The sequence below is a fragment of the Corvus cornix genome, chromosome 1 (genome assembly GCF_000738735.6).
Source record: "Corvus cornix cornix isolate S_Up_H32 chromosome 1, ASM73873v5, whole genome shotgun sequence".
In the NCBI taxonomy this organism is placed as follows: Eukaryota; Metazoa; Chordata; class Aves; order Passeriformes; family Corvidae; genus Corvus; species Corvus cornix.
This window is the reverse complement of record NC_046332.1, coordinates 37,745,560-37,769,786: the sequence shown is the minus strand read 5'-3', so window position 1 is coordinate 37,769,786 and position 24,227 is coordinate 37,745,560. Positions and strand designations below refer to the sequence as shown.

At 35.5% G+C, this 24,227-nt stretch overlaps 1 protein-coding gene across 1 annotated transcript in view; it reads right to left on the bottom strand.

The window, feature by feature from the left end:
* DEUP1 (deuterosome assembly protein 1) overlaps positions 1 to 24,227 on the bottom strand; it is a 43,196-nt gene that overhangs the window by 8,776 nt on the left and 10,193 nt on the right. Inside the window, exons 5-12 of the mRNA XM_039563227.1 lie at positions 22,546 to 22,680; positions 19,631 to 19,744; positions 17,005 to 17,217; positions 12,106 to 12,251; positions 11,376 to 11,481; positions 9,559 to 9,756; positions 8,477 to 8,563; positions 5,775 to 5,974 (exon numbers count right to left, since the gene is read on the bottom strand). Of these exons, the coding sequence (XP_039419161.1) occupies positions 5,775 to 5,974; positions 8,477 to 8,563; positions 9,559 to 9,756; positions 11,376 to 11,481; positions 12,106 to 12,251; positions 17,005 to 17,217; positions 19,631 to 19,744; positions 22,546 to 22,680 (1,199 nt within the window). The remainder of the gene's footprint in view (positions 1 to 5,774; positions 5,975 to 8,476; positions 8,564 to 9,558; positions 9,757 to 11,375; positions 11,482 to 12,105; positions 12,252 to 17,004; positions 17,218 to 19,630; positions 19,745 to 22,545; positions 22,681 to 24,227) is intronic.

Here is a 24,227-nt window from a genome sequence, read left to right as displayed (position 1 = left end):
AGTGAATTTAGCCACACAAGTAGAGGAAATGAAATATGAAAGTGTGAGATGAGAGAAAAAACCCTATTATTAGTGGTTGGATCTAATATTATCTTAAACAACTATGTTCAAGTGGCCAGAATTTAGAATAAATGCTTAAACAAAAAATAGTACAAGAATCTTTGATTCTGCATTTTTACTGCAATGCTAATTTTGCCATTGATTTAATGACAGCACTTTGGAGATTAATATAAAAAATTAATAAATTTTTAAAATACACTTTCTAAAAAATTGTACAAGAAGATGCTTTTGTAAAAATAAACAAAATCTTCAAGTTTAAAAATTAATTTTTAAGTGTTTTATCATGATGTTCCATAATTCTTCTATCTCAGTGATCAGAACTGATGTTCAAGTACATATTTCTAATCATTTGTAGTTCTGTAAAGCAAAAACTATTAGGGTTAACAGTAACTTTAAAAAAAAAAAAAAGAGAAAGCCATTTTCTTCCCATTCAAAATACCTTCTTTTCCTGACAGTTAAGTGAACAATTCTGATAATGTATTGATAAAAGCAGAAAATCTTGAGACTAGCTTGCCCAGATGTCTGCAAAATTACACTAATTTTCAGTTGCATCATTCTTTGTAAAAAAAATTATTTCAGATTTTAATAATTTTCTGTTACAATATTTCTAGCTGAGATAAAAATTTCCATTGTATTGAGGCCTGTGCTTATGTTGAAATTTTAATCTTGGGAGGTAACTACTAAAACATGATAGCTGTTTGAACGGATTCTATCATTGCAAATATCCTAAAACACTCTAATAATTCCAAATGCAGCTTAAAAGCTTTTAAAGAGCATGTTCTCTGCCACTAAAATGTAATTTTATAAATATTCAGGAGTATGCAGTGCTACTCAGTACTTTTTTTTTCTTTTTAAATAAAAAGAAGAACTTGCTAAGTGCAGGGAAAAGACAGTGTTTTCTGCAGAAAAGATCACACCATCATTTTCTAGTCTTAATTTAAATATTTGATGTTGGGAGAGGGTGGCTGTGCAGCCTTGATGGACCTGCTTCTACATAAGCCCTTCTGCTGGTTTTTACAGGGGTAGAGTTAATTTTCTTCACAGTAATTTGTACAGGGCTGTGTTTTGTATTTGTGCTGGAAACAATGTGGATAACACAGGGGTGTTTTAGTCACTGCTGAGCAGCCCTTACACAGGGTCAAGGCCTTTTCTGCTCCTCACCCCGCCCCACCAGTGAAGAGGATGGGGGCGCACAAAGATTTGGGAGGGGACACCTCTGGGACAGCTGATCCCGGCTGACCACAGGGATATTCCACACCAGATGGCATCATGCTCAGCAATAAAACTCTGGGGGAAGGTTGCCTGGGTATCACATGACAGGTGGTGAGTAATTGCACTGTTATCACTGGGCATCACTTGTTTCACATATTCTAATTATAGCAGTATGATTATGATTATGATTATTATTACTACCTTCCTTTTCTGTCCTATTAAATTGTATCTCCACACATGAATTTTACTTTTTTAAAAATCCCAATTCATTCCCTGGGCATGGGGGAGTGAGTGAGTGACTGTGTGCTGTTTACCTGCCAGGTTAAAGCACAACAGCCCCAAAACATGAAACCGAGTATTCAATAAAGGGACTGTGCAGAACAACTCAGAGACCTAGTGAAGAACGTATTGTTTTCTCTGATTGTAAAAGAAGCTGTGATTAAGATACTCTGAATACTATGGGAAAGCAAATTATAAGGATGATGCTATATTATTATTTATTATTATAATTTTATTTTTACTATAATAATAATATTATTATACATTCTAACATAAAACTCTCTGAGATTATTCACCAAACCTTCCAGTTTTCTAAGTCATCTAAAATGTTTACCTTTATGGAGGCAGAGTTTTCTCCTTTCTTTCATGTTTTTCTTTACATAAATATACTCTGCTCTTTGGGCACAGAATACCTTTTTTCTTTTTTTTTTTTCTCCCTATTTTAAAGTTCATTCCATCTATGGTTTGGACGAAGGGCACAGTGAAAAAACCCTGCCACAACTGAAGATAAATGGCATGAATAATAAAATCACAGATTTTTTTTTCATGTGTTCTGACCTTTTTGGAAGTAATTTTCTCTCTAAACCCACAGTAAAGTCTATGTGATCTGTGTTCTTTTTTTCCCCCAGAACTGCTTCTCTATGTATTTAATAACAATTATTACTTTTATGTTATAGGTTACCTCTCTAAGAACAGAATTTTCAGACTTGAGTGTCTACTTGACTTAGGTTATGGTAGCTTTTAGACAGTAAAAACTGATGCTGCACCTCCCCTCCCAAAAAGGAAAAAAAAAAAAAAAAGAAAAAGGACTAATTTTTGATTTTTTTTAAAAGGAACTCCCATTCCTACTGTAATCCATAGGATTGCTGGGGCTGCCTGGTATTGTGGAAAAACATGACAATGACATAGAGGTGCTTTGGATGGTTTTTACAGTTGTGGTTTAAAGTTCTACCGGTTCATGTGCAAAATAATATCTAAGATCTCCTTTAAATACAGTCTGCAAATTTATAAAAAGCTGTCCATTTGTTAACACTACCAATGCAAATACACTATAACTGCAGCTGAACAATTTATGCTTTCAGTGGGATTACTGTCATAGAGTATTTAACAGCCACACATACTTCACACAAATAATATCACTGTTGACATGGTGACATAGGGAACAAGTAGTGAAAGAACACTGTCCTCACAAAGGGAATTTATATAGACAGGATCTATTTTTCCAGACTCATACATAAAACCTGCCTGGTCCCTATGCAGTCAATGACTTCAGTGATGCAAAAAACCCCAAACTCCTTACACAGCTTTGTTGGTTGACATATCCAGTCTTGAGAAAGAAAACTACAGGTCTTGAATAACCAGAATGTCTTCAAGAATTTGTGCTGTTGCTCTTACCTGGCAAGTATAATGCCTAGTTTGATTTTAAAATGGATAAAAAGCCTTTCCCTGAAGAATTGTTTTCACTGCTTCCACTTTATCTGTTGCAATATCTGATACAGCGGTGAGTGTGAGAAGAGTTGCATGATCTCCAAAGAGTAGTGAAAACCTCCTTAACACAGATACTTCACTGCAAACACGCATCCATTAAGCAATCCCCAGATCCCTTAGCAGGCATTCAGTCTTAGCATTTACCCTTCACTTTTCCTGCATGATGAAGGTGCCCTTTGGCTTGATCAGTTACCTATTTTGTGCATATTTTTGTGGTAAATAAATAGCTTTTCATTTCAGAACCCACAGGCATGTTTTAATTTGAGGAGAAACAAACTGAACATATCAGCTTCATCAGAGAAATTCCTCTTCAACTGTGCCCAAATTCAAATCAACTGAGTATGGTTAAGGTCTAACTAAAGGATTGAAATCTTGAGGGTGGGAAAAGCTTAGTAAATGGCAATTGGAAGTAAGACAATTATATAAGAAAACAGCAATTAATTAAGGTGGTTATAGGTAGAACGTGGGCACAGTCCTTTTTTAGCAAAAAGATGCTATTTCTGCATATCTTACTTTCTAATATTTAGAAATTCACTGTATACTGAAAGAAAGAAAGAAGAAATCATGCTGCTTTTTGGGTTGCCAGTATAACTTCCTGCAATTTCGTATGTTTTCTCAAGAGGTCTCCTCTCTAAGACATGATGGTGCTTGGGCCCAGGATTCCAGTATGGATTGAGAGACACAACTGAAAAATATTGTCGAATATACACCTGTCCCTTGCACAAACACCAAGTTTTCTAATTTTTTGCCATGTAAAAAAAGTTTTTGTGCCCTTTCTCCAGTGCCATAATTACCATGGAAACAGAACTGCAAATTAAACCAGAAATAACAGGGTTTATGCTCACAATAAAATAAACATAGCCCGGATTTTAAAATAACCAACATCGATTTCCTAGTTTATCTGCATACGTCTTACAGTTGAAAATTTAATTATGGTTTTCTGGAAAAATCAGGTAGTTTCCTGCTTGGGAACAGAGAACTGACAGTACAGAGAGGGCCCTATCATAAAAACATTGGCTGGCTGATGTGCATACACAGTACATGTCAAATTTACACATTTTAAAATCTGTGTATTTATTTATCTAAATAGCTTTTCATTTAGGAATTCTAATTCATGATTTAGATCCTGAAATCCAGGCTCAATATATCTGTTTCATCATATTAATTACAATAATAATAATAATAATTTAAATTGTGTCCAGTAGTCTGGCTGAGATTTCTGTTGTAAGAAAGGTTAACTCTCAGGTTTCTCTCTCACAGTTTTGATTGGTCTTCAATAGCTACGAAATCACAATCCTACAAATTGCATGCATAGTTCTGTTGTCTCAAATATTTATGTTCTCATAAATGAAATTTCACAGTCCCTTATATCCAGCAAGTGTAACTCTTGAGAAAATGGGAAAAATCTTACTTTTTCTCACTCGAGAGGAGTCGAAGCATGCGCAAAAATTGCACTGACCAATTTTGTGAAGTTATGAGACCTACTGGTGCAGAATAACCTGTATCTTGGTTTGCAAGTATTTGTTTCAGCAAAATCTTCAACATAATTTGAAACTTCCCAGGAAATCAGCCATACCTGCCACTTCCAAAGATACATGTGTGTGTGTATATATATATATGTATATATATATATGTGCATGCATTATGTATATTATGTATATACATATAATATATCTATTTATTTTTATATACACATGAATACTATCTCCAACACAAACCAACGTTGTTTAAAAAGAAATTTTAGGCAAAAACGTAGCTACATGTATTGGGATGCCGCTCTATTTTGCAGAAAGAAAATAATTTTAAATTTTGCCAAAACCTAAATGTATGAGTTTGAAATCTTAACATGTACAGTTTCGGTTCCAACTATTTAAACTTTACTTCACAGAACTGTTTCATGTTAATGCCATCATGTAAGTTCTTTATTACAAACAATCAACATATTTAGCTTCCTATTAATTTTTATTTTCCTGTACTGTGAAATACTGTTTAGCAGGGAGTTTATTTTCTTTTTTTTTTTTTTTTATTGCAATGCCATGATTATAACCTGTTTGAAGGGAATTCAATGTCTCACTGAATATAGGGAAATAAGAAGAAAGTCATCGCTACAATTCTTTCTATGAGTCTGAATATTCTCAAGCCTCATTATTTTTTCCTAACAAGGAGTTTATTGTAGTAATGACTTACTCAGGGCATCTGAAATTGTTTCTTTTTAAAATCAGGTCACCCAAGAACACCAAAACTAGAAAAGGCATTAAAATACATTTAATGAAACTTCCAACAAATGAAGCTGAAGGACACAAAGCTTTTCAGCAGGGCTTATAGTTCAAACTGCTTATTAAGAGAAACTCCTGTTGAGCAGTTTACCTCTCATGTTGGTTTTTCCTTTCCTTTCCTTGTCTTGTTTTTATTTGGTAGTAAAAATACAGTCTGCTCTATTTTGCAAAACCTGGAACTAAGAGTAACTTGAGCAGCACATAAAAAGTTTTTAAAGTTTCATGTGCTAAATACTAAAACAGAAATTAAACATTTCTGGGACTTCATTTATTGCCAGTTTCCGTTAGCCATCCAGAAAAATGTAGGAAGTCCTTACAAATATACTTACTAGATCTTATATTTACATTGGTGGGAGTTCTGAATGAACAGAAATAGCAAAAAAATTGACACTTTGGCCCAGTTAGACCTTCCAAAATACTTAAAAGAAGTTTCATAAATGTGTACAATCTAAATATTACCTCTCTTCCTTTTCTTGCATCTTTGAATGGGTTTGGTAGCTGCGCTCTCTTTCCCTATATGTATCCACGCAACTCAGTATTGATGCTTCTGTGTCATTTTGTAGTTTAACAAGGCTATTTTGTAGTCTTAAATTCTCATGTTTCATTTTGTGAACAGAAGCTGTGAAATTTCCATGTTCTTTGTTACATAAATCTATACTCTGTGAAAGGAGATAATACCATAATTAAGTAGTTATTTTTTCCACAGTAAATGGGTGTATTTTTAACAAGCAAACACAAAACAATGTTCTATGCTAAAGAAAAGACCTAGCTACCATATATAATCACACAAAATTTAGGGCAAACCAAGAGAATTGCCTCCAGAAAAAAAAAATCACTGTAGATAAATGGAAAAGAAGAGATAACAGCCTCTATAACACAATAAAACAAATTAAAATTTCTCAGCAAACATGCATTCAAAATGTTATCGTTCTAAATTCATCCCTTGCTTTGCAAAACTGATGACATAAAAGCAACCATAACAGCTCTAGCTGCAGACTGTATTGCTCCCTCCAGTAAGACTTCCTCCAAAAATAACATGCAAAATTATAGTAGTTCATTACTATACTAGATACAGAGTTTGTGTACAGACCCAATTTAGTATGTGTGTTGAGACAGTCACCTTCAGTTTCAGAAGCAGTGAGTAAAGCCACATCAGCATGGTGCTCTCTGTCCCTGTCACTAAACCCTGCTTCTCAGCTGGGTTAGCCCACATGGTATGCAAGGCAAAATACCGAAATTGCAAGCCACATGTGCACTGTGATCAGGGGCTGAAGAGCCCCATCCACTAGGATATCAAGAAGGGAAGATGGAGATTAGCTCTGGAAGTTGTCTAGCCAGGATACTCTGTTTCTTTTTTTCTTCTATCACTTAATCCACGAAGCCTGTGCTGCACACCTGAGCCAGCTATTTTGGAGCTACCTCTCTGCAGAGTCCTGCTCTGCGTTGTGTAATACATTTGCAATAGCAGTGTACTGTCAGCGACAGGAACTTCTCAAAAGGTTTATCGGATTACACACAAAAGACTAAAACGCCTTGCATTTCATTAAGTTGTGCTTTCATATATTCCTAGATTTACTTTATTCTTTTGGAACTCAGCAACTCATTAGTATTACAGATTTGGTTCTTAGTACACTGCTGTCATAACTGTGCTCCTGCATTTGAAAGCTTGTCTATTCCTTGCACTGGTTTGATGCCATCTCTTCCTGTGAACCTTGCCTGGCTTAGCTTTAGGGGGAATTTATGAGCCAAGTTGGCAGGGAAATGCCAGCAAGTATAAGAAAATTTAATATTTTGTGCAACTATGGGGGAGCAGGGGCTTGGCTATGTCTCACAAGTGGTAGGGGTGGCAGAACTGAGGAAGAAGGAGAGCACTAAGTCGTCCTAACCCCAATAGCTCTAGAATCAGCAGTAAAGTTATAATGGCATGAACCCCAAAACTGAGCTGGCCCAGCTACACTGCTTTTGACATCCAAACCCTGAAAGTAACCCTGCCTGATGATGCATTTCACCATACTTGACTTAGGCTGGCACTGGTCTCAGAGGTCTGTGCAGTGCTCCACTGTACAGCACAAACACATCCAAAAAAATCACTCAAATCCCTGGAATCTTAATATCAAATATATCACAATTGATAATGTTTAGATCCTCACAATACATTAGTAAAGTAGGAAAGAATTTTTAAGTCCACAAATCCACTGAAACATCTATTGACCTTGGTATATGTGGTAACTGGATTTTACTGTTAAAATATAACAAATGTGATGTCTCCAAGGTCCCTTGTCGGACAGCTCTTCTCAATCTTCAAGAAAAGTGTCACTGCAGAGAAGAGTTAGACATGCATACACATATCCATCTATGCTTCCACAATAATGTATCTTATACAGATACAGATATCCATGATAGTGTGTATGTATGTGTAGGTAAGACATCACTGATGGGCATCTATGCTGTTTTAAGGGTGTGGATAAATGTGCCATTCTTTCATGACAATTAACAGCCTACAGATCCCCCCAATCAGTATTTCTGAACAACATTCCAGTGGGGTTGTTTTTAGTGATGGACACAGTAACAGTAGATGTTCTGTAAGCAGGGGATGTTTTGAAACTTTGTGTGGAAAACAGTATATATACTATTTATAATATCTTCATAAACCACAGTTCTACATAATCTTATGGCACACTTTTTATCAATTAAATTTTAAAGCTCCCCTGTTTGGGGAGATATAAATACTAAACTCTAAAATAAGCTGGGTGGGAGCAAAATGTGTCAGTTTTTTACACTGCTATTTAAATACCATGTGAACAAAGGGGTAACATATTAAAAAAGGGATATATTTTTGTCTGTGAGAATGATGAGTGTTTAAACTTAAATAAGTGACATAACTTACAAAAAAAAAAAGTTCCCAGAAATTGTTTAGTGTCTAGACAGTTACTGAAAAATTTAGCTTACTTGTAGTTTAATACAATTAAGGTAAAAATTACTCTTAGCTATACCCTTCTTCAGGCTGTGTGTGAATACCACTTGGTTTTGATTATGTTGCACACCTTATTTTTATTTGTTTAATTTATGCAAGCCAGAAATCTCTAAATCTGCCATGATTTTAATCTACATTTATAATAAATATAACTATTCTGCATACTTCACAGGTTAAAAAAAATTACCATGCAACTTTCACACTCCTGGTTTTCCACCATTTCTTTTAGACGTGTGTTTTCAGATTTGATAACTTGGTAACGGAATTCCAACAACTAGGAAAAGATTAAGTTCTTAGTTAAATACAAGAATATTACTCTTAACTGGAATAACATTGAGTATAGATACATTTAAGCTTAATTTTACAAAATGTATGTTAAGAATCACAAAACTTACTATAATAGTTTTAAATATAGCAATACTAAATCAGGAAGAAGCATTAAATCTTTTATAAGATATACAAATGCAAAGCCTCTGGATTTATTTATCTTTTTGAAAGAAGTAATGACTTAGGAAAACAGGAAGTTCACATGCAGTTGCTACATACAAAGAGGGACAGATTTTACAGGCCTCTGAAACTGGATGAAATCCTGTTCATGATATTTTGAAATGATATCTACTCTTTTAGTGATATGGAAATATCTGGTAGAGAGTGCCACACAGCAGGAGATATCTCTCATTTTCCCCTAAGACTAACTTCACTATTGTCAAAAGTAAAGTATTACTTCAATCACAATTTTCCACATGTAGTGACCCTCTCAGAAAATGCAGAGCTACCCAGAAAAGTCTAAATATAATGGTTCTTTTGGTTTACAAACTAAGTAACAAAGATGATATATTTGTTCTTAAAACAAAAATTTGCCATAAAAATCCTCACTGGAATCTTACCGTTTCCAGCTATATAATTACTAGAATTTTCTACGCAGATTTGTAACATTCTTCAAAAAGCTTTAGAAAACACTGAAAAATTAGAAACTTAAAGCATATATAATAACCACAAACCAGAAGTTTTCAAGATCTTTTGCATGTTAAAATGGTAACGAGATGTGATGGTCAGAATGAATTTCAATTTACATGTACAGTTGACATTTACTGGTGATTTCTTGTTCCAGTATCAATTTGGCTGCTTTTGTAATACTTCACAGATATTACAGCACCGCTGATAAAAACTACAGCAAGAAATAGAATGTCTTTTTTTCCACGGATAGTGAATGTCATTATCAATAGTGTGGAGTAAAATGATGTGGGCTGCTTTTGCCTACTTGCATACCTGTTGTTCTGTTAACAATTTGTGTTTTGTCTCTAACTCCATTTTTAACTGTCTTTCCAGAAGACTAGCTTTCCCCATGATAGTTGCTATAGTGATCTCCTTATGATGAAGCTCCTCTGTCAGGTCAGAGATTTCTGTCTTCATTCTTTCCTGCTCAGAGCAATGGGACTGCTCCTCTCGATAAACATGGTTTCTTATCTGTAGCAAATACATTTCAAAAAGAAAAAATTCTGCGCAGTAAATATGATTGCATCACTTGCTTCTTTCTCTGCTGTTGCTTCCAAGACACCAACTCTTCTAACTGAATCAGAGATTCTGAGATTGTAAAATAAAATGTCTTTGGAAGTCAGTGCACAGAGCTTTGTTTATTTTTACATATTTTTTCATCACTTCTCTTGTACTTTCATTTGCCTATTTAATATTAGAAATGAACCAAGTACAATGCACTTCAATTAACCTTTTAAAAGAAAGTCATAAAAATCATGTATAGAACTGGAATTTATGGTAAAGAATATCCAAGGAAATATCCTTTCAATAAATTTAAGTATGATTTATTTATACTGTACCTAAGTTAAGTTAGATTTAAAATAAGTTTGATGAAGCCTAAATTAACTTAGGTGCAATATAAATAAATCAATCTAGAGGCTCTTCAATATGAAACTATGTTAGAAATAAAGGGTATATCTGGCAAATCATCTTATGAGAATTTTTCCTACCACTACATGTAAAATTTAAGGTCAAACTTAAACTCCTGTGTAGAGTCCTCTGAAGTATCAACTCAAAAATTGTTTTCATAATCTTTCTACTAAAATCAACAATTTAGTACTGACAGATTTTTTTTTGTGTAAGAAACAAAACTACAAAAACCAGCATAACAACCTTTGAACCCATTTTAACAACTTTTTGCAATACTATACACAACGAGGAACAGATTGCATTTCATTTTTATTTATCGAACAGCAGAGAAATATTAGAATTGTAAAAAAATAGATGTAGATGCAAAAAAGCTAAGAGCTAGATCATGACTGTCATCCCAAAATTGATGGACCTAAGCCAGATGCATCCAAATAGACACATTCAAAACCCACTTGCAAGCATTTCTGTAACCTGCTCTGGGTGAGCCTGCCTTGGCAGGGGGACTGGACCTTTCCAACCCTATCAATTCTGTGATTTCTGCTTACATTGCTACTTGGCAAAACCACAACATGCCTGTAAGAGGAGTTCTGAGCATCCTCTACTTGCAAAGTATTTCAGCCTGCCAAGCCATTCACCATTCCACAGTGCCATGCCACTGCTGCTTGCTCACAGCACGTTTGAAATGTGCTATGCAATGTGATGCATAGTTCAAACGAGAGAGCTCTGCCCTACACTGTGCAGCAGGTACCTGTTTAAGCTTAGCCTTGTGTGAGTACCTGCCACTGTGACTTGTATTAGTTGATCTATTTGCATAGCCTACCTCTAAGACCACCTACAAATTACAACTTAGCTCAACAGGCTATTAATTACTCATAGCTTGAGAGGCTTTCTTGGTTGCATGGTATTATCTGAATCACAGCAATGCGTAGGCATGGTCTCTTCCATTATTTCAATGAAGTAGGTAGTTAGTGCACACAATCAGAATGTCAATTTTGCAGCCACACAACTAAATGCAACCATATGCGAAATCCTTTTCATCTAAAAATCTTCAAGCTCTCCTCAACCTACAATGCGTCCTCCTGCTCTCTACTGTATATGCATACAGTACTGTATACCCATGGTCAGTACTCTCTCCTAGAAATCCTATGCTGCAGTTAAGATCTGGAAATTATATTAAATACCTTTTTCAGCTCTTCTTCTTGGTGTTCTTGACTTTCTGCAAATAGCAATAACTCAGTGTTTTTATTTTCTAGTTGCTCAGTAAGCTGAACACAAGATGATTGATGCCTTTAAGTAAGAAATAAACAAAACATGAAACAACCAGAACATTTAATACTCTTTACCTTGCAGTATACTCTCCATGGTGTAAAATTGTAGAACACCTGCTTGCTGATGAAAAAATACCCCCAAACATAACCAACATTTGGCCTAAACCAGGCTGGATTTTGGGAGTTGTCTAGAAATTAAGGACAATACAACTATGTGCAGAAAGAATCCTGAAAGCTCTTATAGATTGGTATTTCATATAATTTGAAATGGCTACAGCAGATAAGATAAGCCATAAAACCATCACGATTTTATTCAAAGGAGGTTAGGGAGAACCTTGACTGCATTATTTCCAAAGTGTTTGAATGCTGAGAAAATGAAACACTGTAAAGATATAGGCAGAAATATCTGAAATGCGTTCATTTGTAAAAATCTAGGCATCATTAAAACCTTTTAACAGAGCCTGCATCTATTGCCTGAAATTGTCCGATATAATTTTCAATGAAATTATCTAGTCCAAAATTTAGAAGCTGACATTTGAATCCAGAGTATCTTTTCAAAGAGAGTTAATTTAAAAAAAAAGTAAGAAAAATGTTGTTAGCTCAGAAGTATTTGTTAATTAAAATATGTCTTCACCATACATACTTTATTTGAATTTCCTGCATATCTTTATACTCCTTGATTTTCAATAATTCTTTATGCAACTGTTGGCATTCCAGATGTATCCTTCTCCAGAGACTATCCCTTGACTGCAGCTCATTTCTCATTTCTGAGACGTCTGCCTCCATGTTCTAAAGAAACAAGCAAATGCACAAACAGTTAAATACAATTAGACAGCCTAAAATGCTGGGTTTTAACACATCAGATTCAATACCTGTACATACATGATTTTCATTTCTGAAAAAGATACTGCTTCCATGTCAGTTCCTCTCATTTAAAAATCAGATTCTGAATATTCTTTAGCCCTTGCAATGTTCCAATGCATCTGCCTCTGAAATTATCATAGGAAACATAATTCAGAAGTTCTTTATTGTACTAAATGCATCTAAAATATATAGCTTGCTTGTTTTAGCAGGTTCTGCGTCCTGGAACATGTTCCACATGCTGGAATTGGTGCCATAAGTGGCTTCCATTTTCTGTTTTCCTAACAGCATTTCCACATTTATAAACTTTAGAAACAACAAGGCTGTATAAATCTTCTTCAAAACTAGTTCCATCTGCATGGAGTTAATTGCTTATTTAAATGAACATCACAAAATTTTCAAACAATCAAAAAAATATTTTTCTTAGGACTTGACAAACTTTATTTCTGTTTTATCTTTAATTTCTGATTGGTAGAGTGTTAGACAACCTGAAGACAAATACTACATTTGGCATGAATAAACATGAATTCCAAAATAATCAGAATTTCACTGAATGAAAAATATACTGAAAACATACTAAATATAAGAAATTGGAAGTATAACCCACAAATAACAAAAGTAACAATAATAATCAGTTCTTGCAAGAGTAGTATCCAGAGAATATTTATGGCTTCTCACCTAAGATCCAAAAGCATGTTTCAGATTAAAAAAAAAGATTTTTCCAAGGATATTGATCTTTTACCTTTAAAACTATTACACTAAAAACATTAGCATTTTTCATAATTTCTTCATTTTATTTGAATATAGCTTCCATCTTTAAGAGCAAAAATAAAGCCTTTAAAATTTCAAAAGAGAGCTGGATTCCAGAAACGACACTGCAAGGAAGAACTTCAAAGGTTTATTTCCCTTAGAGCCTCCTATGAGAATGACCTTCCTTCCAAGAAGCCTGTGGTTTTCCTCTGGCTGAAAGGGTTGCTGAAGACAGGTATGAAGTGCTTTTGTGTTTTTTGGGGATTTTTTTTAGGGGCTGCATATATGGACTCATTCATCTTATCCTTTGTTACACTGAGGCCAAGAGAGCTTTTTTAAACACCAAAATGCAACTCTGGGTATATTCAAGTGAAATAAAGCTTAATGAACTGTTAAAGTTGTTGGTAAGACTTGCTTATTCTCATCTTCATGACTCCAACATTCAAGAAATAGCCACTATTATTTTATAACATATGAATTTAGGAGATGGTTACCCCTCTGATTTAATGAATTCTGCACAATTGTGTGGCAGAAGTCGTATTTTCTGCAATAGACTGCAGTCATAACCCATATTTACATAAATTGTATTTTCTTGTGAATTACAATAGTAGCAGGAACAACAGAAGCCACAGCAGCAGCTGCAATAATCATTGAAACAGAATTTCAGGTCAAGAGTTTAACAGTTTCACATATCAGTTAAAAAAAAAACCAAATCAGATATGCATCACTTATTATTTTAGAAAATATCTATTGCATCTGGTTAAAATGAAAATTAATTTTGAAGCAGAAAACTTTAGGATTTGTTTAGAAGATATCTCATATAAAGAGTCTGTTTCAAGTTGAAAAAAATCATTAAATCTTTTCTTTCCTTCTGTGAAAGTTTTGCTTCTACTAGCTTGCCATGTTTGATATGATAAGAAAGTCCCAAAATTTTCCTGATCAGCTCTTGTTCTAATTCTACTCAAAGCTGTTTGTTGTGGGCTGGCCCTGACTGGATGCCAGGTGCCCACCACAGCCACCCTGTCACTGCCCTTCCCAGCTGGACAAGGCAGAGAAACAAGAGAAATGCTCTCGGGTCGAGATAAGGACAGGGAGAGATCACTCACCATTTATTGCCGAGGGCAGAACAGACTCAGAGACATTAATTTATTGCTAATCAAATCAGAGCAGGATAATGAGAAATAAAAAACTAAATCTTAGAACACCTTCTCCTCATGCCTCCTTTCTTCCCAGGCTAAACTTCACTTGTCAGTTCCCTACCTCCTCCCCTCCAGTGGTGCAGGGGCATGAGGAATGGCAGCTGTGGTCAGTTCATCACACCTTGTCTCTGCTGCTCCTTCCTTCTCAGGGAGGGCTCCTCACACTCTTCCCCAGCTCCAGTGTGGGTCCCTCCCATGGGAGATGGTCCTCCATGAACTTATTCATGGTGAGTCCTTCCCATAGGCTGACGTTCTTCATTAACTCTTCCAGTGTGGGTCCCTTCATGGGGTGCAGTCCTTCAGGAACAGGTTGCTCCAGTGCGGGTCCCCAGTGGGGTCGCAAGTCCTGCTCCAGTATGAGCTCCTCTCTCCACAGGGCCGCGGGTCCTGCCATGAGCTTGCTCCAGCACCGGCTTCCCACAGCTTCCTTCAGGCATCCCCCTGCTCTGGTGTGGGTCCCTCCACGGGCTGCAGCTGGATCTCTGCTCCACCCTGCACCTCCATGGGCTGCAGGGGCACAGCTGCCTCATGAGGGGCTGCACCAGGGGCTGCAGGGGAATCTCTGCTCTGGCGCCTGGAGCACCTCCTGCCGCTCCTTCTGCACTGACCTTGGGTCTGCAGGCCTTTTCCTGTCACATATTCTCACACTTCTCTCCCCAGTGCACAGGGATGTTTTTCCCCCTCCTCTTAAATACATTAACCCTAAGGTTCCACCATCACTCCTGTTGTGCTCAGCCATGCCCAGCAGTGGGCTCCTCTTGGAACTGGCTGGCATTGACTCTATCAGACATGGGGGAAGCTTCCAGCAGCTTCTCAGAGAAGCTGTCCCTGGAGTGCCCCCATTACCAAAACCTTCCCAACACAAACCCAATACACTGTTCAACCTTTTAAATACAATTAGATGGTGTATTTTTATGTATATTAGTGTTCAGTAGCTGATCTAATCTTGACTTTTCAAGAACCAAGCCCCTTGTGTGATGTTTTCAGGTTGTCTCTCATGTTATGGCTGCAGGTAAGTTTGTCAGATAATTCATAAGGTAGAGAAATAGACTGCAGTGTCCATTTAGATTTTTTAAACTTTGTGTTTTCTGTACAGCCAACAAACTGCTCTTCCATACATTTCACTTTATTACTTACTAGTTAATAATAAAAGAGAAATACTTAGAAGCACACATGAAATGGTCATAGGCATAGAGGAATATATGAAGAACAATTTGCTTTCATTGCCATCAGAGTTCTCCACACCAAGATTCCCATCTACTTCTTCCTCCTTTATCCATATCATGTCCAACTGTTCCCATCCTCCACCTAACTCTCCTTCACACAAACCTGCCTACTTTTTCTGGCTGACAACAGGCCATGTACTTTCTTCTTTCTCATACAGACGTTCCTAAAAAAATATTTTCCCTGAGCTACCCCTTTTCACCATACATTGACATTACATCAGTGTTTCCCTTATGAAGCTATTTCCAAATGCAGCTTTTCTAGCTAACATAGCAGCATTCCACACCACCAACACAGTTACTCTGCAACTTTCTGCCCTATAGATGACACTGTTATGTACATCTAGCTCCATTTCTACTTGAAGTGTCTTCAAGCTTCCTACAGCTCCTGTATTCTCTTGAATACATGATTCCAAAATTCCTCCTGCTTGAAGATTTTCTTAAAGGCTACAGCACAATGACATCTACTCTCTCCATCATACAGCATCTATCCACTTGCTCCAACTGCCATGATTTGTTCCACTGCATATTCTAGTCCCACTGCTTTTGATGGCAGCCTTTTCAACAGGCCCCAAAACAGAGCTTTTGCTTGCACACTGATAACTTGTATACCGGGAAAAGACTCAGAGAACTAATGTGAAAATGGCATGTATGAACTTGGCTGTTCTGATGACACCTGACAACACAATCTGAAATTAACCTCTGCCACACATATGCTAATTCCTATAAAATATATTGCATATGCTGCTAGCACTCTGAAAGACTGTCTATAAACAGAAACAAATCTTTCTCCAAAAAGACTTGAAGTTACTATGGGCAATTCAATATATTATTGAACCTAGAAGTGCTTAAATAAATAAGCAAAAGCATAACTGGTGCATGTTACCAGAAAAAAATAGCAATGAGAATCTCATTCCTAATATGTTTCAAGCAGCTAATAAAAATGGCTGTAAAGATCTCGTATTATCTCAGTCCTGTAGAACCCATATATCACGACCAAAAGAAGAGGAGCAAATGGCTGTCTTCACAGACCAGTGCTATGACAAAAAACAGTGAACTAGGGAAAAGATAAAACTTGATGGTTCTTTACATGGCCAGAATCTTAAAAATTCTTAAAAATTGACTGCAAAATCTCCTTTCAAAATGAAGAAAGTATACCATACATGTTTGTATATACTTATTTACCAGCTATATGGCACAATGAACAACAAAGTGTAAATCAGATAAAGAGATTTCACAGAAGTCATTTATATACAAGGAACAAAAGTAGGGGAAGTTCCTGTAGATGCTATGGATATAGGAGAATTATAAAACCCTAGATACATAGACAATAGAAAAATATGCTTCTACAAATCAAACTTATTTCTGTTTTACTAAAAAAACCCCCCCATACTGTTTCCAGATTATTCTGTGTTCCCATACAGAATACACCTAATATACATTTATGTAGGCATCTCATCTTGATTTTCCAATGTTAATTCCAAAGTCATCATAAAAAACTATTACTACCTGGCACTGATTTTGGTACATTTTTAGATCCTCATGGAGTTTCATATTTTCCTCTTCCAGTTTATTCTTGTTTCTTGCTATTTCATTCACAATTGCCTTTAGCTTTTCAATAGTCAAATCATCATTTTCACTTCTGGGCTGGGCATAGGTAATTAGGTCTTCTTGGTTTTGTTTCTTACTGTGTATTTGGAATTGATAATTCTGGGTCTGCTTCTATAAAACAAGAAAATATTTTTAATTAAACTGAATAATTATATGTAAATTGCTAGGACCAAGTCATTACTGCTGAAATCATAAGGCTATTCCTGTCTTCACCTGGATTTGCTTAGAAAAGATGGCACAGTTCAAACAGTTTGAATTACTTGCCCTCAGTAAAAAAAAATGTTTCAGGAACCTTCAAGGGCACAGAAGTTTTTCAAGGATTTTTTCCTCCTGTGCTGTGTATTTTCCTAGTACTTAATGTTAATGAGCCTCAAATGTGAAAAAGGTGATTATGATGACCTACTCAAAGCAGTTACCTGTGAGAAATAATTTGAGAGAAATGTTCCTCTTTGATTCATTGAACTCAGTAGGAGTTGTGTGTGTGTGTGCCTCAGGATAGATATTAACCTTTGACTAGAGAACTACCATTACATAGGTCATGTACAAACAGCTCAGTTACTACAGGAACTGTACTTCTTTGAGGTTTTTATCCTTAAACTTGGGGAAGAATCATTTGTACATTTGGCAGAGTCCTACACTCCATGCAGCTTCTTGTACTCATTAAAATCCTAAAAACAAAACTTCAGAAAATTGGTATTGCCAGTGTTTCTGAATCTAGAGGCACTGTGAAGAAGCATAATTACTATGGCAACTGTTTTTGCTGTTTAAAAAACTAGCCACATGAATCCCTCTACTGGGAGATTAACAAGCAGTACCAGTCTTTCAGAAGACTGAGAATTAGTTGAAAAATGACAACAAAATATGACCCGGAAACTATATATCATGTGCAGAGATCAAGTTGGGCAAGCAAATACATAGTAAAAATAAATAGGGTTACAAATACCATATTTCACTGACAAGGACTGCAGAAAGTCATGCTTTAGATAGCTTTTGATGTTATTGACTATGTCCCCGTAATTTGTGTTGGCTGAGAAGATAGGTAGAATGGACCACTGGCTGCATATCAAATAAAAAGCCAAAAAAATTTGCAGGTTAAGTTTCATTTCTATAGATAAAAAATTAAGGTCTCTTTGACATCCAAGTTATGGACTCTGATATACCAAAGTGTCAATGCATCCTGTGAAAAATACAGTGCAAGACTCCAACTGGAAATCAAAGACCTAACAAAAGAGGAATTTGAGGCAAAGATACAGGAACAATTAATGCTTTTGAAACAGCTAAGGGTAACAGTCCGTCAGACTTGTATTTAGAAAAACTAGTTGGTGTTATGTTGCAGTTGTGAAGGAAATTGTCTTCAAAGCAAGTTCACTGATGGCAATGAAAGCTTCAACAGAAAAATGTGAATGATCATCCTGAGTACTCTATTTTGACTTGTCTAACTGTACAATCAGCATGCATCAGTCAGTAGTTTTTTCTAGCCAAAGACTTGCTTTCTTAATACATTTGTATGGAAGTTCAACTGCTGGAATATAATGCTCTCAGCAGCTAAACCCAAAACTTAACTGTCATCCTTGGGAACTCTGGATATGTGTAAAGAGTCTCACAGGAATTGTTAAGAAAGTGTTTCACTAGATTAAGATCCAATGAGCTTAGTAACAGTGGAAAAGGGAATTACCAGTGAGCAACATAATTGGCTTCCCCTTACTTAATTTTCAAGCTGTCTTGTGTCCCAGTCAATTTGTAAGTTAGTTTCTGGGGGGTTTTTTTAGAGAAGGATAGGTCATCAAGACATCATTAAATAAATTTTTTTCTGGATTGGAAGGAATTAATAAAATAAAAATATGCAATATCAATAGTCTATATAAAAACTGCAATAAGCAAATTGGCAATTAAAAAATAATCATAAATATGAACTTTATTATTAGGAACTGCATGGTAACTAGAAAGATGAAAAATATGATAAAAAAGGGCTAAGTGATCCAACAAACAACTCCAACAGTGATTCTGGAGTAGCATATGAAAATTCATTTTTCTGCATAAATGATACTAGTGTATATTTATGATCTTAAAAAAATGAAGGCTATCAGATTTGAAGGAACTTTTTATTTGAGTCAACACCTTAATGGAATGCACTACTTACTTGGTAAGATACTTTTTAATAACTTGTCACAATTAATTTCATATTTGTAAATAGCATGGAAGATAAAAGTATCTCTATAATATGCTTAAAAAGTTAAAAGGAACATTCACTGCTTTTTGTAATTGTTTGGGGTTTTTTTAACAGAAATGTTAAAATTTTCATTATGATACTTATTCATTTTCTCATTTTCATGAGAAAAATTAAAATAACTGTATGTATCATTAGATCTTCCAGTATGGTTCTGCATTACCATATATTCACTACCAATATAGACATGCATTATAAGATTCACTGTGAGCTTAGTTTTTTTAAATTAAGTTAGAGGAACCTCTAGCTGAGCTAAGAGTTTGTTTTCTTCCTAGAGCAGGAAGGTAGGAATTTTACCTGAAATAAATTACATTTCTCGGGCAATAATTTTGGTTGCACATCTACATAAACAGAGTTATTTTCACAGGTTGTCCCATTCTTCTCCCATTCTCTTGATTTTGCCTTAAATTCCTGAAAGACAGCAAAACAAAGCTAGTAAGCATAGGGAAAATATTTGTCTTCCTCAATCTAAAGAATTTTATAACGTGTCATTATGAGAAAAACCTAGTTTTTTAATTAATACATAATCTTTTCATAATTTTGGAACAAAGTTAAAAAAGAAGAACAATTCTATAAACCAGTCATCCCCACCAGAAAAAGTCCAGTCTTAAGGGCTATTCATCTGAGAAAAATTAGTGGTAAACATAATAATTGAATAAAAACTATAAAATAAGATATTAGAGTTACTACTATAATACACAAATTTTATTGGATGGCAGTTCCTGTGACTTTAAAGTTGTATTAGCATTGAGCAGGGTTATCAGCAGGGAATCAAACCCTTAATATTCAGACACAAAGTTCTTGCTTTTTGCCTTTTTTTTTAAATGGGACAGCAGCTACATTGAATAAATTTCACTTCTTGCTCTCTTTAAAATTGCTGCTTCAGGTTCTGAATTTACCTAGTTGAAACAAAAAACTGTGTAAGAAATTCATTATATTAGAATTATCTAGTACTGTTTTTGTATTTGCACTTACATTCATATTTATAGTGTATTTGAATTTGCTTTTAACTCATGCCAGACCTTATATGTTCAGAAATACATTTTAAAGGCAATATCCTACAAAATAAGCAGAACTTAGTTACTAGAGCTGTTGCTCTTTTAGTCTGAAAATTCAGCAAAATAACAGTATACTGCTTTAAACTAATGGAAATGGTGTTCCAAAAAGACAGATGATGTTTTATAATTAAGCTAAACTGGCATAGTCCCCAAATCTAAAAAAAATAAGGTGCTTTTTTGCTACTGAAACAAAACAGAATATTTCTCAGCATAGATTAATACAAATCTTCTTTGATAGCTTTCCTAATGTCTGCTTTGGCATTTAAAACAATAAACACCTTCTTATTTTATAACACATGATACAAATGAAATTTCAGACTACTTAATGAGGACTGCAGGTTCAAGGCTTTACTAAAGCACTGCTGAGCTTAGTAGATTTTCACCACAGTAATTATTTCCTGAATACTCAAATTTGCTGAATATATTCCAAGCACTCATTTTTCATACTGCATAATTAATCAAATTATAGCATTGTCTTACATTATTTTCACATTTTAATCTTGAGTAAGGTTATTCTCAAATTAGCTGACAGTAGTGATAAATTTAGCCAGTGATAGATGTACAACCCATCTATTCTTGTAGTAGCTGATGTTGGCAGCTATGCTACAGTCCAAAGCATTGTAGCTTTTCTGATGGTGAGAACTTCCATGTGGAAGAGACAGCCAACATCCCAACTGTAGAGTTGGGATGTGTCTAGGATCTCTACGTAGATACAGGCACCTGGAGGTCGCAGAAGTTAGTCCTGTATCTTACAGAATAACATAAAAGGCAAGTCCAAAATACAGATCTTAAGACCCTGCTTAATTTGGGTTAAAGTAGGAAATTACCTAAAATCTACTAGAGCTGAATTTCTTGATTGCAAAGTTCTCAAAGCCCAAATCATCTCCATCATAAATCTACATGATAAACATGTAAGTCTTCCCAATGCTTAGCAGCTGGGCAAGCAGCTCCCATATCAACTGGTACCACTCTCCTTGCTTTTGCACCCAGTCCAGTAAGCACTTGGAGCACACACTACTTTATTATGCTCTTCACAAAGATGGACAGACAAAATACGAATTTTGTGATCCTCCTATGCTTAATCAGATTACTGGTTTGACTGTTCTTCCCATAAGTGGAGGACTCAGTGTAAAAATCTTTTAAGACAGAATCTGAAGCATAATCTTCCCATGTTAGTTTTCTACCTAACAACAAATGTTATTTTACAACAGGCTCCAGAATTCTTCCTTTTGAAGCTGTTTCACTTAGCTCAGGTATCAGGAAATTTATTGGACAGGTAAAAAAGAATCAGCAAAAACTAGCATACCTAGAGATTATATTGCTCAGTTCTAAGAAATAATACTGGATATCAGTTTCTGCCCCAGTGAATGCAGCCAGAGGAGCATTTGGAAAGAAGACACCACTTGCAGGTGTACTCTCTACATGCCAGTTTTCTGTCTTGCCTAGCTTTCCTGTTGGTCCAATAAATATTTGATTATTCTGCAGATCATAAAGTAACCTCTGAGAAGGCAAGGCTGGGAATTATGAACAAAAATCAGTGTCTCCTTGTATCCAAGAATAAGTCCACTAAAATCCAGCCTGTGTCCAAAGAGATAAGGAATATGATTGAATCCTGTCCTCAGCATCTATTATCTAGTCCCCCAGTCAGTATGCTGGATTCTGTACAATGTATTTTTAAGTGCCTAATCCTTCCTCATGCATTGCCGAGGGAAATCAGGCACTGAGGTGAAAGTCATGGATTGCCTCAGGCACACAGGTGCTGACAAGACGTATGTGTAACAAGCAGTTTTCCAATCCTAAATCCTTCTTTCTATGTAGCCCAATGTGGTCAAGGTTGTCCTGAGGTCTATAAAACTTGAATTAATGGTAGGTGTTATGTGACAGTATCCTGCATATGTACAAGCTCTCATGCCTCAAGAGATGGTGTTATCCAGTATTCATCTATTCATTAGGAAAACAGTAAAATTTATTCATAGTTACACTTACAAAAAAAATTGGTATTAATTAATATTTAAACTAACAAGTGTTCTTGCCAAAGCAAGACAATTATATAATTTTTGTAGAATTATGAGCAAACTAAAGCTTACAATTTTAAATAAAAAATTAGTTATAGAGGCATATTAAAATTAAAATATAGCAACAAAGTATTCTTACCTCCAGTTTCACATATAAATTCCTTGGGTCAGATGATGTTTCCAGGTTTTCCTCACATTTTTCTCTACTTTCGAGCTTTTTTTGTTTTAACAGATGTGACTGTAGCTTTTCATAACTATGTGTCAACTTTGAGAACTGAAAACGAAAATACAACATGTAGAGTCTATCAAAGATGACCACATGGCCAAAGTTTTCTTTAAACTAGAATCACTAATTGCAGCTTTAGCATTCTAAATGTTTAATCAATGTAACAAAAAATCAATTAATAAAGTTAAAATCAATTAATAAAATTATCTCAGACGAACAAGACTAAGCTCTCACATAAATGCTAACTAACTGTTCAAATGGTTTCATTTGACAGATACTTGATTCTGCTACAGCTCTGCATGACACTGTCACCCACAGAGTCATTTCCTCTACAGTGTTCATATGGGATGTTCTATACTTGTTTACTGCCATCTTGTGTTGACATTTTTAAAGGGTGCTTCACTAGTCAGAGTGAAAGATAATCATTAATGCACATTAAACTTGCGTGTTTCTTCCTTATATGAAAATTGTTGAAATGTTATGTGTGTGATGATTGCACTCTTCTGGTACCACTGGATCTCAGAATTAGACACTAAATAGACAACAGACACTGCCTACTGGCCTCACCCAGAAAGGAGTCGGAGGCAGAGAAGGTACCAGGAAAAGGACCAGCCTCTCCAGAAAACCAGCCAGTTTTCACGTTCACTACACTGCACAAACAAAGGGTCTGTCTAGTGCCTGTTAACAGATTGGATAAAGGAAACTGATATTGTTTGATAGGAATATGTACATTTGGTTTTGGGAAAAAAAAATGCAAACCCAAGGATATTGACAAAGGAAACACTAAAAATATGGTCTTGAGGAAGGTTGAGTGAAAGAACTTTAGGAAGAATACTGTGTAGAAAAGAAGCTTTCAACTATAAACACTGATCATGTCTCTTGTTGTTTAGTTCCTTTAAATTTAAGGATATATGACTTTAAAAAATCTGACTCTCACATAAAGATCTTTGTACACCCAAACAAAATCCATAAAATCTCATAGTTTTGTTAACAGCTCAAAGTGAACTACTGTTTGGAAATGGAATGGAATCCTATTGAGTCAACACTGAGTGAGCAATTGAGGTCTGTGCAGATAAGAAACATGGCCAAAGAAGTCCAGAAAAGATACAGAACAGAAAAAAGTTTAAAAATAGTCTGGAAATGTCCTAGACATATTTAAGATGAACTTGAGAATCATAATATGGGACAGCAAAAACTAATTGAAAACATGATAAGACAGATTGTCCAGGACTAGAAAGTTTCTTGATATGGAGAGGCCCAGGCATAGATTTGAGCAACTTGGAATGTCTGAATAGCAATTCTGTAACATGGGCATACAGAGCTGAGTTATCACCTTCAAAACCAAATCAAACGTCTTGCAGTGAAGCTGCCTATATTTGAAATTGACTTTGCCAGAGAACACAGTTAAGACAAAATATTTAAAATAAGTCAGAGTATCCAGGCTCAAACAACATGGAACTCACTGACCTTGGAAGAAAGCTATCCTTTCTCAAATAACAGTTTTGCTCTTGAATATATTATGGCATATGTGAACTGCCTGGGAAGAGCAAATTCAGATAAGACAGGTATTAGAATGTTTATGCTGAAAAGGCTAG